Source organism: Babylonia areolata, chromosome 3 (genome assembly GCF_041734735.1).
Source record: "Babylonia areolata isolate BAREFJ2019XMU chromosome 3, ASM4173473v1, whole genome shotgun sequence".
In the NCBI taxonomy this organism is placed as follows: Eukaryota; Metazoa; Mollusca; class Gastropoda; order Neogastropoda; family Buccinidae; genus Babylonia; species Babylonia areolata.
This window is the reverse complement of record NC_134878.1, coordinates 16868374-16882959: the sequence shown is the minus strand read 5'-3', so window position 1 is coordinate 16882959 and position 14586 is coordinate 16868374. Positions and strand designations below refer to the sequence as shown.

Genomic DNA, 14586 nt, shown 5'->3' with positions numbered 1-14586 from the left:
TACTTAGCTTCTGCGCTCAGCCAATCACAGGCATGGTATGTCCATAGAATAAGTCCCCTTACTTACCTTCTGCGCTCAGCCAGTTTCAGGCATGGTATGTCCATAGAATAAGGCAAGTCACAGGCATGGTATGTCCATAGAATAAGTCGCCTTGCGTACCTTCTGCGCTCAGCCAGTCACAGGCATGGTATGTCCATAGAATAAGTCACCTTACTTACCTTCTCTGCTCAGCCAGTCACAGGCATGGTATGTCCATAGAATAAGTCGCCTTACTTAGCTTCTGCGCTCAGCCAGTCACAGGCATGGTATGTCCATAGAATAAGTCACCTTGTTTTCCTTCTCTGCTCAGCCAGTCACAGGCATGGTATGTCCATAGAATAAGTCGCCTTCCTTACCTTCTGCGCTCAGCCAATCACAGGCATGGTATGTCAATAGAATAGGTCACCTTACCTTCTGTGCTCAGCCAATCACAGGCATGGTATGTCAATAAAATAAGTCACCTTACCTTCTGCGCTCAGCCAATCACAGGCATGGTATGTCAATAAAATAAGTCACCTTACCTTCTGTGCTTAGCCAATCACAGGCATGGCATGTCCATAGAATAAGTCACCTTACTTTCTGCGCTCAGCCAGTCACAGTTATGGTATGGCTGTGTTTCCATAGCAGCAGCTGGGAGGTGGTGGAGTGCGTGAACGGGACGCAGAGGGCGTGGCTGAACGTGACGGTGCAGAGCTGTGTGGACGGGCGCTGCGGTGGGCAGGGGGGCTGCAAGGAGTACATCAAGAGCTCAGACTTCATCGTCTTCTCCACCTGTGACTGCTCCGCAGGTGAGGGGCTTGTTTGTTTGTTTGTTTGTATTTATATGTACACACTTACACAGGGTAGTGCACACATACACACACACACACACACACACACACACACACACACACACACACACACACACACACACACACACACACACACTCACCCCCACCCTTACCCATTCACACACTTTCATACACACACACACATGCATGCACGCAAGCATGCACAGCACACACGCACACATGCACGCATGTGTGCACGCATGCATGCACTAAAAAAACATTCAGGAAGAGAGAGAGAGAGTGACAAAGAGTGAGTTCAATGGATGTTGTTAAGTTGGCTGAAAACTGAGCTAAAAGAATAAAACAACCAACAAGAAGAAAAACAACAACAAACAAGAGAGGCAAGGCCTTCAAGACTCACTTGTGACCTGCACTTACTACAACAATTGAATCAAAACACACACAAAATCAATTGCAAAACAAAAGTCATGTGCATCTCTCAACATAGAAATATAGACCACACAAAATTAAAGTCACAAAGGGAAAAAAAAATCATTTCTAACTCACACTTGCTTTTGTTTAAATGAAAGAGGAAATGCACAACAAGAAGAAAAACAAAACAAAAACAAACCCTTTTCTCATTCATTATGTAGAGAAAAAAAAGGGAATCGTTGTACTGCTTATCTTGGGGTTTTTTTGTGTGTTTTTTTTCCATCTTAGTCTTTGTCTCCATATATATTACTTAGTGTTGTAGCCTTGTGGGCTAGTTGGCCTTTGGGAACCATCCCAATGCTGACTGTCCTAAAACCCTCTTGGCTGAGAGAGTGGGGATGTAACTTGGGCAAGACACTCTCCACTATAATCAAATTCTAGCCCAAATAGTTGGAACAGCAGTTACCTCCTCTGCTGTTCTGATGGTCATAGTTGGACACGACTGACTATCATATATATATATATTATGAAATATTTTTGTTTTAATGTTATTAACTCCGCTGGTTTGTACCCAGGGTGGAGGGGCTTTGGGTGCACAGATGGACGTGAGGCACTCTCCGACTCCAGCCAGCTGGTGGAGGTTTTGCTTCTGACACTCAGCAACCTGTTCTTCCTGCCTGCCATCGTGCTGGCCGTGTACCGCCGCTACTATGTGGAAGCCATCGTCTACTTCTACAACATGTTCTTTTCCACGGTAGGCTGGTGTTCGGATTACGTGCGGAAGCTATTGTGTGCTTTTAACATGTTCTTGTTTGTTTTTGTTGTTGTTTTTTTTGGGTTTTTTGGGTTTTTTTTACAGGAGGCTAGTATGTGGTGTTTCCCCAGTGCAGATGAAGTGATTTTCACCAAATCCTTACAAGTTTTATGGAAATGAACCATTTATATCTGTTTGTTTTTTTACCTACTGACAAGCTCATTTGTTAATTTATTTAGTTATTTCCTTTTGATTTGTTTCATGTGTACGGTAGTTGTGTCCCACTTTTTGACCATCAGAACAGCAAGGGGTGAGGGGGAGGGGGCTGGAGGGGGCAGGGGGGGGGGGGGGTGCAGGGGGCAACTGCTGTCCCGACTCTCTGTGCTAAGTTTGAATAAAGTGGAGAGTGTCTTGCCCAAGTTATTTCCCCACTCTCTGGAGAAGCAAAGAGAGCTTTAGGTAAGCCAGGGTTGGGATTGTCCCCAAAGATCAGCTAGCCCCCAAGGCTGGAATACCAGGAGCCAGCACAATCTTCTGCACCGTTTCAGTGGCATTACTCCCACGCCGCTCATTTAGATTCCCCCATACACGGCCACACCCGGGTTCGTCCGTCGCAGTTCCAGCGTCGGCAGTCCACAGGGAACCATCGATGTTAGGTCGCCAGGAGGCCACACACCAGAGGAGACCCTGCACTGCTGCTGAGTCACTTCGGTGGTGTTCAGTGGTGCCTGTTCTGATTTAACGTCTTTAGGACATCACCTACTAAACCCCCTACTAACGACAATAATGGCTTAGTCGCGGAGGAGCCAGCACAATCTTGCCTCCCAGTCTGAGATTCACGGTCCTTCACAAAAGACAGCTGTAAATGAATTCCCATTGCAGTGGAGAATCCGTTGATCATACACCTCTCACTTTGCTGTTGGCCCAACTGTAGGCTTGTTTCACATACCTGTTTATTTGTTATTTTGTCCTTCCTTTCTTCATTTGTTGATTTTCATTTCCATTCGCTTGACCACTTGTTTATTTGTTATTTTGTCCTTTCTTTCTTCATTTGTTGATTTTCATTTCCATTCGCTTGACCACTTGCTTATTTGTTATTTTGTCCTTCCTTTCTTCATTTGTTGATTTTCATTTCCATTCGCTTGACCACTTGCTTATTTGTTATTTTGTCCTTCCTTTCTTCATTTGTTGATTTTTCATTTCCATTCGCTTTTTTTTTTTCTTCTTCTGTTTGACCCCCACGGGCAGTTCTACCATGCGTGTGACGGTGACCGCATCGAGAAGTACGTGTACTGCATGACCAAGTACTCGGTGCTGGCCACGGGTGACTTCCTGGCCTCCACTGTCTCCCTGTGGGTCACCATCATCGCCATGGCCCAGATCCCCATAGACTACACCTCCGCTATCCAGATGGCGGGGCCCCTGGCGCTCATCATCGGAGTCCTGCTGGACCGGACCAGTCTGTGGGTCATTGCTGCGCCCACCGCCGTGGGGCTGGCCTTGGTGGCCGTCTGTTGGGTAAGGGGGGTGGGGTGAGGTTGGGGGTGGGGGGGGGAGGTTGTGGAGGGCAGGTGTATTATTTTCATTTCATGTGGTCTGAACCTGTAATAATCGTTACTGCATTCTTTTCATTTTATTTGGCCTGAACCATGATGAATTTTGGCCTGAACCATGATGAATTTTGGTAGAACCATGATGAATTTTGGCCTGAACCATGATGAATTTTGGTGTGTCGTTTTGGTTTCGCATGGCTAGGACCATGACACAGGTAAGTGTATTCTTTCTTCATTTCATGTGGCCTGAATGGTAGGTAATAAAGACAGGTGTATTATTGTCGTTCCTTGTGGCCTTCATCAAATTAAGCAAAGTTATTTATTTTCATTTCATGCAGCCTGAATCATAACAATGATTAGTATTTCCATTTCATATGGCCTTAATTCTAGTGAATGTAAGTGTATTATTTCCATTTCATATGGCTGTAATTCTAATGAATGAAAGTGTATTTTTTCCATTTCATATGGCCTTAATTCTAATGAATGTAAGTGTATTATTTCCATTTCATGTGGCCTTAATTCTAATGAATGTAAGTGTATTATTTCCATTTCATATGGCCTTAATTCTAATGAATGTAAGTGTATTATTTCCATTTCATGTGGCCTTACATCTTCATATGGCTGTAATTCTAATGAATGAAAGTGTATTTTTTCCATTTCATATGGCCTTAATTCTAATGAATGTAAGTGTATTATTTCCATTTCATGTGGCCTTAATTCTAATGAATGTAAGTGTATTATTTCCATTTCATGTGGCCTTAATTCTAATGAATTTAAGTGTATTATTTCCATTTCATGTGGCCTTAATTCTAATGAATGTAAGTGTATTATTTCCATTTCATGTGGCATGAACTGTTAAAAAGTTAAGAGTATTATTTTGAATTCTTGTGGCTTGCTTCTAATAAAGATAAATGTATTATTTTCATTTCATGTAACCCGAACCATAATAAAGACAGGTGCATTTGTTTCATTCCGTGTGGCCTTGACTTTGCCAGAGAGAACACCAGACCTCTAGTCAATCTGTTTCACAAAATAAATGATGCTTAGAAAGACTTACTTCTCCTCCCCCCCCCCCCCCCCCACCCCCCATCAAGATTGTCCGGAACTTCGTAGGGAGAGCACCAGATATCTTGTTCAGTTTGGTAAACAGATGTAATAATGCTCAGAGAGATTTTTTTTTCTTTTTTTTTTCTTGATTGACCTGGAATGCAAAGAATTGAACCAAAAAACAAAACAAAACAAAAATACTGTGTTTCTTTCCTTGTTCATTAGTTTGGCTTTGATTTCAGTTGATGTTTGTCTCTTCATACATGTGTTGACAAGACTTAAAGAACACACTGACACAAAACCATTTTTTTAAAAGATCACTTGAAAAAAGAAAAGAAAAAATCAAATATGCTATGCAAGAAAATTGTCTGTTTATTCATCACGTATAAAAAAAAAAAAAAAAAGAAAAACGAAAGAAGAAAGTCAAATGTGCTAATCAACAAAATGGCCTGTTTATTCATCAATTTCATATACTAATAAAACCCACCTTTTCCACGCCAGCGAATCGACAGACAGACAGAAAATACTAAAAAACTTAGCAACCCACCTTTTCCACACCAGCGAATCAACAGACAGACAGAAAATACTAAAAAACTTAGCCGTATGAAGAGCACAGGAACAGGAGTCATGATGGCTGCTGGAAAAAGAGGGCGCTAGCCAGCGGGACAAAGGGGAGGTTACCTACTTCCGGGAGGTTATCGGCCGTAGCTACTTTCATTTTCTCCGCATAGGCAGATAGTAGTTTGCACAGGACAGGAATGTCAGACCCCTGCCGGAGTCTGCACTAGTTGGGTCATTTAAACGGTTATTTAAACGTAATTTTAGATAGAAAATTTCCTTTTTCTCAAGATAGCCTCCTTGTTTTCAGTTTAGAGTTATGCATGCATGTGTATGACTGGTGTGAAAGAGCTTTGGGGTTTGTCTCTGCACAAGACGGAGCGCTACACAAACACTAATTATTATCATTGTTGTTATTGTTATTCATGCTTTCTTTTTTTCTGTCACTGAAATTCCCCCCCCCCCCCCCCAACAGGTGACCCAGTGCTGCTACAGCAAGCGCTGTTTCCCAGAGAAGCGGCGCTACCTGTGGATGCTGCCGGGTGTGCTGTTTGCCTGCGGCCGGTGCCGTCATGTTCGCCTTCTTCGAGACCACCAAGAACTACAAGTACATCCACAGTGCCTGGCACGTGTGCCTGTCCCTCTCCATCATCTTCCTGCTGCCCCCACGCCGCAGGGAAAAGGGTGAGATGGCGGTGTACATTTGGAGGGGGGTTTTTTTTTTTTTTTTTTTTTTTTGTTTTTTTTTCTAGAGCGTGGATGTGGCTTTCGTTGTTTTCTGTGATTTTAAAAAAGTAGAAGAAAAGTATGAACAGTGTAGGCTGAAATGTTGTTTCTGCTTAAAATACTACTACTAATAATAATACTGATAATGATAATAAAAATGATAATGATAATAATAATAATAATGACAATGATAATATTGATAATAATGATAATAATAATGATAATAATAATCAATGATGATGATAGTATATTATACTTATATGGTGCAAACTCCCCACAGATGGGCTCAAAGTGCCTCACTTGAAACAGTACGTATACAATAGTGCAGTGTACAAAAATAAGAGCACATAAGGACATAGAAGTGGAAAAACAAAATCTGTATCCACTAATACTATACTACAAATTGCAGATATGAATAATCACAGAAAAAAAAGGCACAAAATACACCCTACACACACACACACACACACACACACACACACACACACAAACAGACACACACACACACACACACACACACACGCTGACATGAAATGGAAACATGTTGCAGACCACTGTGGCCTGAAAGCAAAGAGGTATAGAACTGATGTGCAGTGAAATCTGACAACTTTTTGGACCGATTGCATCCAGGGTTTGTCTCCCTTCAGTGTGAGATGGACAGAGGCTTTGGATCAATGTTGCAGTAGATTTCATTCAAAATCTCTGTACCGTAAAGTTCAGTCTATTGAGCGCACTGGTATATAAGCCGCACCCACTAAATTTAGGAAAAAATTTAACTTCATACATACATAAGCCGCACTGGCTTATAAGCCGCACTTATTTGCGGTACCGGAACACATACTGATAGTACAGAAAAGCTGTCAATAATGTAGGTTATGAAATAAACACAAGCGGGAACAACACAAAGCAAAGCAAGCGAAAATACTGCTAGTGCCACAAAAAAATTAAAAAATGAACATAACAAAAATAAGATCCATAATTTAGGGATAGTCACATTTATTCAACGTCATCCTGCTCACTGAATCCACTGAAATCTTCGTCTTCAGTGTCCGAGTTGAAGAGAACCAGCACAGCTTCCTCCGCCATCTTGTCACTGACTTCAGTCTCGCTTTCACTTCATGAACATGAACACTGCATCATAGGCATTACGTCACGTTTTCGGCATGATGAGGGTGTACGCTTGAGCAGAGTAGAACTGAATGCTGATCTGAAGGCTTTAATGTGTGGGGATTTGATTTATAAAACTTGAACAGTTAGCACACTATCGTGAAACTCATCCAAAAATTCATGGACAGAAATCATGATTTTGGTGAGTTGAAGGGCAGCTAAGAATAGACGAGAACGTGACACTCCCGGGATCGTTAAAATCCTAAAATAAGCCGCATCATTGTATAAGCCGCAGAGGTTGAAGCAGGGGTAAAAAGTCGCGGCTTATAGACCAAACTTTACGGTATTCTTTTCTGCCATAACCATAGAATAGAATGGAACAGAATATGTCTTTATTTCCAGGCGTACCGGGGTCACAAGGAATATTTAGGGGATAGTTCATGTATCAGAGGTACAAACATGCAGGTATACATAATACATAGAAGGATTAGCAGCAGATTTTCATTGCTGTGCCAAAACCATGGTGAACCAGCTTGTAAAAAAATAAGTTACATTTTAAGTAAATGGGATGAGCATTCACACTGACACTAATCCATGCGTTTGAGCTTGCAGGTGCACACACACAACCCCACACAAAGTGTGCTCCTACTCACACACGTGCATGCAAGACAATGGTTAATGGAAGGTCCTATAGTCTTATGGCTGTGAATTCCTGTTCACAGTTTCTAGGGCTTGGTATACAAAGTGGAGGCCGATCTCCTTCCTCCAGTTTTACCTTCTGAAGTGAGGTTCCCATTCACACTTGGGCGGAGTGAGGAAAGTGCCTTTCCCATGGACCCAACACCATGCCAAAACAGGGCCTCAGACTCTGATCACTGGATCAGAAGTCCACCCATTTGGCCGTTGCAAGCACTCAGGCACACAACACATACACACACTCATGAGGGAAAGATGAGGAGAAGAAAATGGCATATTGATGGAGTTAGTAGATTCAAGTGTGAACAAGAGAGAGTGAGAGAGAGGTTATATGCATCAACTTTCTTCTTCTTTTTTTCCTTGTTCCATCAGAATTCAAGGTTAGGTCTGACTGAACTGTTTTCAACATGTGATTGAGCATGCAGTAGATTGAATATATATATATTTTTTAAAATAAAATTTCTTTAATTTGTTTATGTATCTCATGTATTCAGTAGTTGGATAGTGTGTGTGTGTGTGTGTGTGTGTGTGTGTGTGTGTGTGTGTGTGTGTGTGTGTGTGTGTGTGTGTATGTGTGTATGTGTGTGTGTGTGTGTACACATGTGTTTCTGTATGGAGCACAATGAGAAATATATATTTCCTTTGTTTACCAAAACCAATATCCTTTCTTCCTCCCTCTCTGTACCCCCACTCTCTCTTTCTGTGAGAAGATAGACTATGCTTGTAACAGTTCTTGACATTCTTCAATGATTGGTAAATTTCATTTCATATTGGATAGTTTCCATGTCAGGATTTCTTGTCGCCCAAATCTACTGACAAATTTTTGCAGCTTGATGTCTTCTATTCCTCCTGAAAAGGTAAATCTGACTCTTGCAAAAGTCATCACACTTTTCGAGAATTGTTGGCATGATTTCTTCATTTCCGATTTGTGTGTTTGGTTTTGATACCTCCACTTTTATATTTCCTGGAGAAAAACGACAAAATGAAACAGCAAGAGAGGCAAGGCCTTCAAGACTCACTTGTGATACACTTTAAAAAAAAAATCTAATCATTAAAATGTGTTCTGTATTTGTTATTATAAAGCTTCGGGTTAAAAAAAAAAAAAAAGAAAAAAAAAATCCTGACGGCAGATTCGAACCCCGTGTGTTCGGGTGAGAAAAAACTGTCTTACCCACTACACTATCATGACTCCTTATCTGACGTTCGAAAATTTAGTATTTGAACATGCTTTTTTAAAGGGCGATAAATCGATTGCGGTATTCGCAGTGAGAACGCTGTTTAAATCATGTTATTCTGGTGTATCTTGGGCATTCAAAACATCTTTAAGGGCAATTAAAAATCTTTTTAGGTCCGCGGTAAAGGAGACATGGCTATCGCCGCAATCACACTGCAACATTTAGCCGTTTTCTCAGATCTAGATAGACGTACAAGTTTAGTTACACCCGCCGGGAATGTATGACACGGTCGATTCAGTTTCTCTTTTATGTTCATTCTAGTTTTATAGTTTTAAAGTTGATATGAAAATTGAGTATTTTGTTAAACTAATAACATGTGGAGCCAAGTACAAGTACTTCTAAATGTCGTATGAAGTGAAAAGGACTTAATTTTGAGAAAAGTCAAGACTGGAAATTTTTACATTTCATCAAGGGTATTAACTCTCATGGTTTATTATTTTTTACTGTGAATTCCAACTGATTTTGTGGATATTTTTATGGCACTTTGGGGCATAATCCAGTAAGTGATGAGGTGTTCACAAATCTTTATCTGAATAGATATTTAATGGTCTCCTTCTCCAACTTTCCATCACATGTTATCGTGTATTGTCCATTGAATATAGGATTGAACAGGCAGGTCAACAACTTGAAACAAAATGGCGTCATTCGATCGCGTTCGTGAGGAATATGAGTACACTCTTTGAATGTGTATAAATATGTGTACGCAATTGATTTTTGCCCATGACCTTCAGGGCTCAGCCAGTAGATCTATAAAGTCCACTTGTAGTATTGATTTTAGTATTTTCCGAAAAGACCACTTGGGTGAATGAACATAGTGAAAGTCCTGTACACTGACAGTAAAACACACAAGCTTTTTATGTATTGAGTATAATTTCAAAATGTAATGTTTAAGATGAGAAAGATCAGTTTAAAGCAAATTAAGCCCCCTAGCATTATACAGATCAATTTCCCTTTTTTACTATCTGCACCAAATACATGCAAAATAAATATAACTTCCATGCTTAGCAAAAGAAGTTCCTGTTTGAACAGAAAATGATAAAAATGACTGCTCTTGTTGTTGTGTCGAATATCAGATCAAAGTGCCAAGTTTAGAGAATAAAAAAAAAGAAGAAGAAATATAACAGTAAATTCAGTTCGCATATAATTTGGCTTCTTTTAAAAAAAAATTTTTGTGGCCATCCCAGAGGTGCAAGATTGTTTTAAACAAGATGACTGGAAAGAACTGAATTTTTCCTATTTTTATACCAAATTTGGTGTCAGCTGACAAAGTATTTGCAGAAAAAATGGCAATGTTAAAGTTTACCACGGACACACAGACACACAAACACACACACACACAGACAACCGAACACTGGGTTAAAACATAGACTCACTTTGTTTACACAAGTGAGTCAAAAATGGGACAAAAAACCCCCCAAAAACCAAAAAAAAAACCACCCAAAAAACTAGCTGAAATGACAGTAACCCAAAAAGTCTGATGCCAAAATGTATATTTGCTTGCTATCTTCCTGGCATTAATGAGTTTGTTTTTCTCTGCTTTCATGGCTGTGCTGGAAATGAGAACCCAGAAAACCGTTGTGATGCTATTCCTAAATCCTCACTTTTTATCAGTGGAAATGTGTGGGTGTGTTGCATGGTGCGTTGTATTCCTACAACTCCACACTGTCCACTCCGTCCACTTCTCTCCATCCCTGTCTTCCGATTCAAAGTCAGATCATTGTAAATCATTTCTGTCAGGCTTCCCTAAATATTATCTTAGCAAACTATTAAAAAAAAAAAAGAAAATTCTGCCACATGGCTGGTGCTCAAAGCCAACAGATCTGATCATGTTCAAGCCCTCCTCAAAATTCTTCACCAACCTGTGATTATTACTGATACTTTTGTAGTGCTTATCTTCAGTCCGTGACCAAACACTGAGCACTTTACAAACACACACAGTCATTTGCACAACAGAATGCCTACCTGTGTAGAGCGGACTGAAAGTTGTCTTTAGGGGCTCATCATTCATTTCCATTGTCATTCAGTCAGGCTTTAATCATGCGCACACTTACAGTTTCAGTTTGGGTTTCAAGGGAGTGTCAGAGTGTGTGGACTGATCTATATACGCTACTTATGTGCTGTATATTATATATATATGTTATTTTTGTAAAGGCTGCCTGATGTTTGCATAAACCCAACGTGCTAATCAGGCATTAGGAGCCTGCCTTAGGTTTGTGTAAAGCATCGACATAAAATGAAAGCAGATTAAAACAACCAAGAACCAAAGAACTTGATACATATTACTATTATTGTGGATTTTTCTTTAGAATTTTGCCAGGGACAACCCTTTTGCTGTCATGGGGTTTTAATTAATTTGAATGTGTGCAAAGTGCATGCTGCGTATGGGACCTTGGTTTATCCTCTCATCCAAATGACTTGTAGCATTCAGACCACACCACTCAAGGTCTAGCGGAGTGGGAGAAAATACTGGTGAGCATGGGATTTGATCCAGTGCACTGTGCAGTCACATGCTGTCGTTTCCTAGGCTGACGCATTGCCAACAAGGCCACCATTCCACTCCAAACCACACACAGTACAAATTCAAGCACCCTGCCACTTCTTCATGGACAGTGTTCTTAGTCTGACTCTAAAACCGTGCGTTCAGCGTATCAGAACAAAAATGTACAGACATCATTCCTTCTCCCCCCCACACCCTCCTCCTCCTTTTTTTTTTTAATTTTTTTTTTTAGCTCATTCAGCCATGAACTCACTCCCCAAGGAAATACATTACATACTTCTTCCTTCGAAGCGGTTCTCAAAACTTTACTGTTTAAGCAATATCACCTCAACGGCAGGGTTATGTTTTTAAGCTGTCATTTTAGTGTTAAAATGTATGTTTCACTCGTTAGTTTTTATAATGTATAATGCTATTGAGTACGTTTTACATGGAAAGGTGCTAAACAAACGAATTATTATCATTATTATTACCTGAAACTTATGATTTCTTCCTAGCCTGTTGGTTGTCTGTGTACTGCTTGTTGAGGTGGGGGGATGGTGGGTGGGCAGCCTATGCATGTACAGTGTATATATTATGACAGATTATTATTGTTATTGCTTGTAAGCTGTGTGTGTGGACACTTTAGAAAGGGGGAAATCTCTTGCTTGTGTGTTTGTGTTCATGCGCATGCGTAAGTTTGTTTGAGTGTCTGAGCACTTGTGTGTGTGTCTGTGAATACATATTTCAACAGGTGTGTGTGGTGTGTGTGTGTGTGTGTGTGTGTGTGTGTGTGTGTGTGTGTGAGAGAGAGAGAGAGAGAGAGAAAGAGAGAGATGAATTTCATTACGAAATCCTTCAATCAGTAATCAGTATGCATACACATTGTTTGAAAAGCTGACACATTGTTCACTTGAGAAAGTTGGAACAAAGTGTGAACCTCTGAGTGTGAGTATGTATGTGTGTGCGTATCTGTGTGTGTGTGTGAGTGATGAATAGGCATACACAGATGGTCACAAACACACCCACACACACACACACACACACACACACACACACTACATACACATACACACACACATGCAAACACACACACACACACAAGCACACACACATGCAGTAAACACACTCATATTTTTGCCCTCCTGCCCTTGACACGCATGCCCCGTGTTCTTGCAGTACATACATCATCAGTCAACTTCGATGACACGGAATCCACCGAGGGCCTGGTCCTGGGTCCAAACAACTACACCCGCAGAATGAACTTTGAACTGTGACACCAAGACTGGTGACCTGCAGGCTGCGGAAGAGAGCGCCGTCCATCAGGACTCACTGGAACAGATCTAGCGACTGTCGTGAGAGCAGCAATATTTTCTCATGCAGATTGCAGTTCCGGTTCTCTTTATGTATATTTCGGAAAGAATTAGAAAATCCTGTTGCTCGATTCTACCAAAACATTTTGTCTGAGTTTACTTTTGTATTCAGGCACAATCAGGTTTTATTGTTGTTGTTGTTGTTGTTGCTTTTTTGGCACTGACGTCAAGCTTGCCAAGATTTACTTTCAAGATGCAATTTTGATAAAAGTTAATATGTTGGACCACTGCGTTTATATTTGAAAGTGAATGTGAGTTTGTTGTAAACAAATGTTTGGATCAATTTTATGCATCGTTGTCTGTCTGTGTCTGTTTATTTTGCATATGACTAACCAATTAAATGATTAGTGTAGAAATTTGTTGACGTTGTTTTGCCTTCTTTGTGTGTATGTCTGCTTTCTGCAGTTATGCTTTCTTTGTACTGAAATCAGTAGACACTGGAAATTACATCCTGTCAGATGACATGATTTAAAAAAAAATTTTTTTAACTTCATCTTAATATTTTAGAATGAAATAAACCAGAATTAAATCAAGGGAGAAAGGAGGAGAATCTCCTTCATTAATCATGTCCATTCCTTTGATTGTTATTGCATGCTTTTCATGACTTTCTCCTTTGAACTTTGACCTGGATGTAAAGAGTTGTTGCTGGGTGAACTTTGACCTGGTTGTAAAGAGTTGTTGCTGTGATTAGCAAAGGTTTTTGTTTGGGAATTATCACTTTTTTTTCGGGTCAGTCCAATTAGGATCTTGTGTTTGTATTATTTGTTTCTGTGGCACCCCCCACCCCCACCCCCCGTCCACAAGCTAGTGTGTTGTTTTGCTTTGTTGTAAAAATTTTAATTTGAAATCCTGTTGTATATATATATATATACTTTTGAATGTCGTTTGGTTGGTTGAATACTATGCTTTCCAGGTCATTATGCATAAAATGATTTATTCTGTTGTTGTTTTTAAATTAGAAATTTTGTTTAAGCAATGTGGAGGTAATACTACCTAGTATTTTATAAGATTTTTGTTTTAATACTACATATGGTATTATAAATGAAAATCTGGTTAGTAGAATGGAAGATATTTTTGTGATTTATATTCTCATTTTGAATCCAATTTTTCTGAAATGTGAAAGTCATGAAAATATCGTTACCTTGTAAAATGTATTCTGTATATCATAACTGCTTACACTCAGAATGTTTAGTCATACCTGCCTCATGTTCTGCACAAATTGACCGATCAAAATTAGATCCTCACAAGAGGCTTTCACAAGATTTTACCAACAATAATGATATTAACAAACAATTATTATTCATTTTTTTTAAAACGTCAGTAATCAGGATGTGTACAGCAACTGTTGATAATTGTGATGGTTTTACAAGTGTTGTTTTGTTCATCATTTTATATTATAATGACAATAGCTTCATAATAATAATGGTGGTCTTTAAAAAAAAAAAAAGATTAAATACTGATATGCAGTCCCCTCAATCTGCAAATTAATGAATAGGAAGTTTAAAGAAAATGAAATAATACTGAGTTTGTTATCAAATAAAATACCATTAAGTCAGATAAAAGTAAATTTAATCAATGATTGGTGTCAGTAAGTTCATCTGTGTGTGAGCGAGACTGCCTAAAGTTTTTAGAAAGGTTTTATGTTTTCTTAAACTTACTCGGGATGACAAGTTTTCTCCCTTGCTTTTCCCAACAGACGGCCCATTTGTAAGGGTTTGGAAAAAAATTACAAACAATACGAAATACAGAGTAAGAAACTTTCAGAACTGGTTTATTACGTGTTGGGCTATTACATGTAAAAAAAAAAATTAAAAAAAATCAAA

At 39.6% G+C, this 14586-nt stretch overlaps 1 protein-coding gene across 2 annotated transcripts in view; it reads left to right on the top strand.

Moving 5' to 3' along the window:
• The window catches only part of LOC143279780 (post-GPI attachment to proteins factor 6-like), a 27782-nt gene extending 13196 nt beyond the window's left edge, over positions 1-14586 (top strand). The window contains exons 8-12 of one of the 2 annotated variants that reach the window (XM_076583936.1): positions 667-827; positions 1817-1995; positions 3244-3513; positions 5629-5837; positions 12570-14586. In XM_076583936.1, the coding sequence (XP_076440051.1) occupies positions 667-827; positions 1817-1995; positions 3244-3513; positions 5629-5837; positions 12570-12597 (847 nt within the window). In that variant the 3' untranslated portion in view covers positions 12598-14586. Of the gene's footprint in view, positions 1-663; positions 828-1816; positions 1996-3243; positions 3514-5628; positions 5838-12569 lie in introns of both variants that reach the window. The other variant, XM_076583935.1, reaches the window with a different exon arrangement.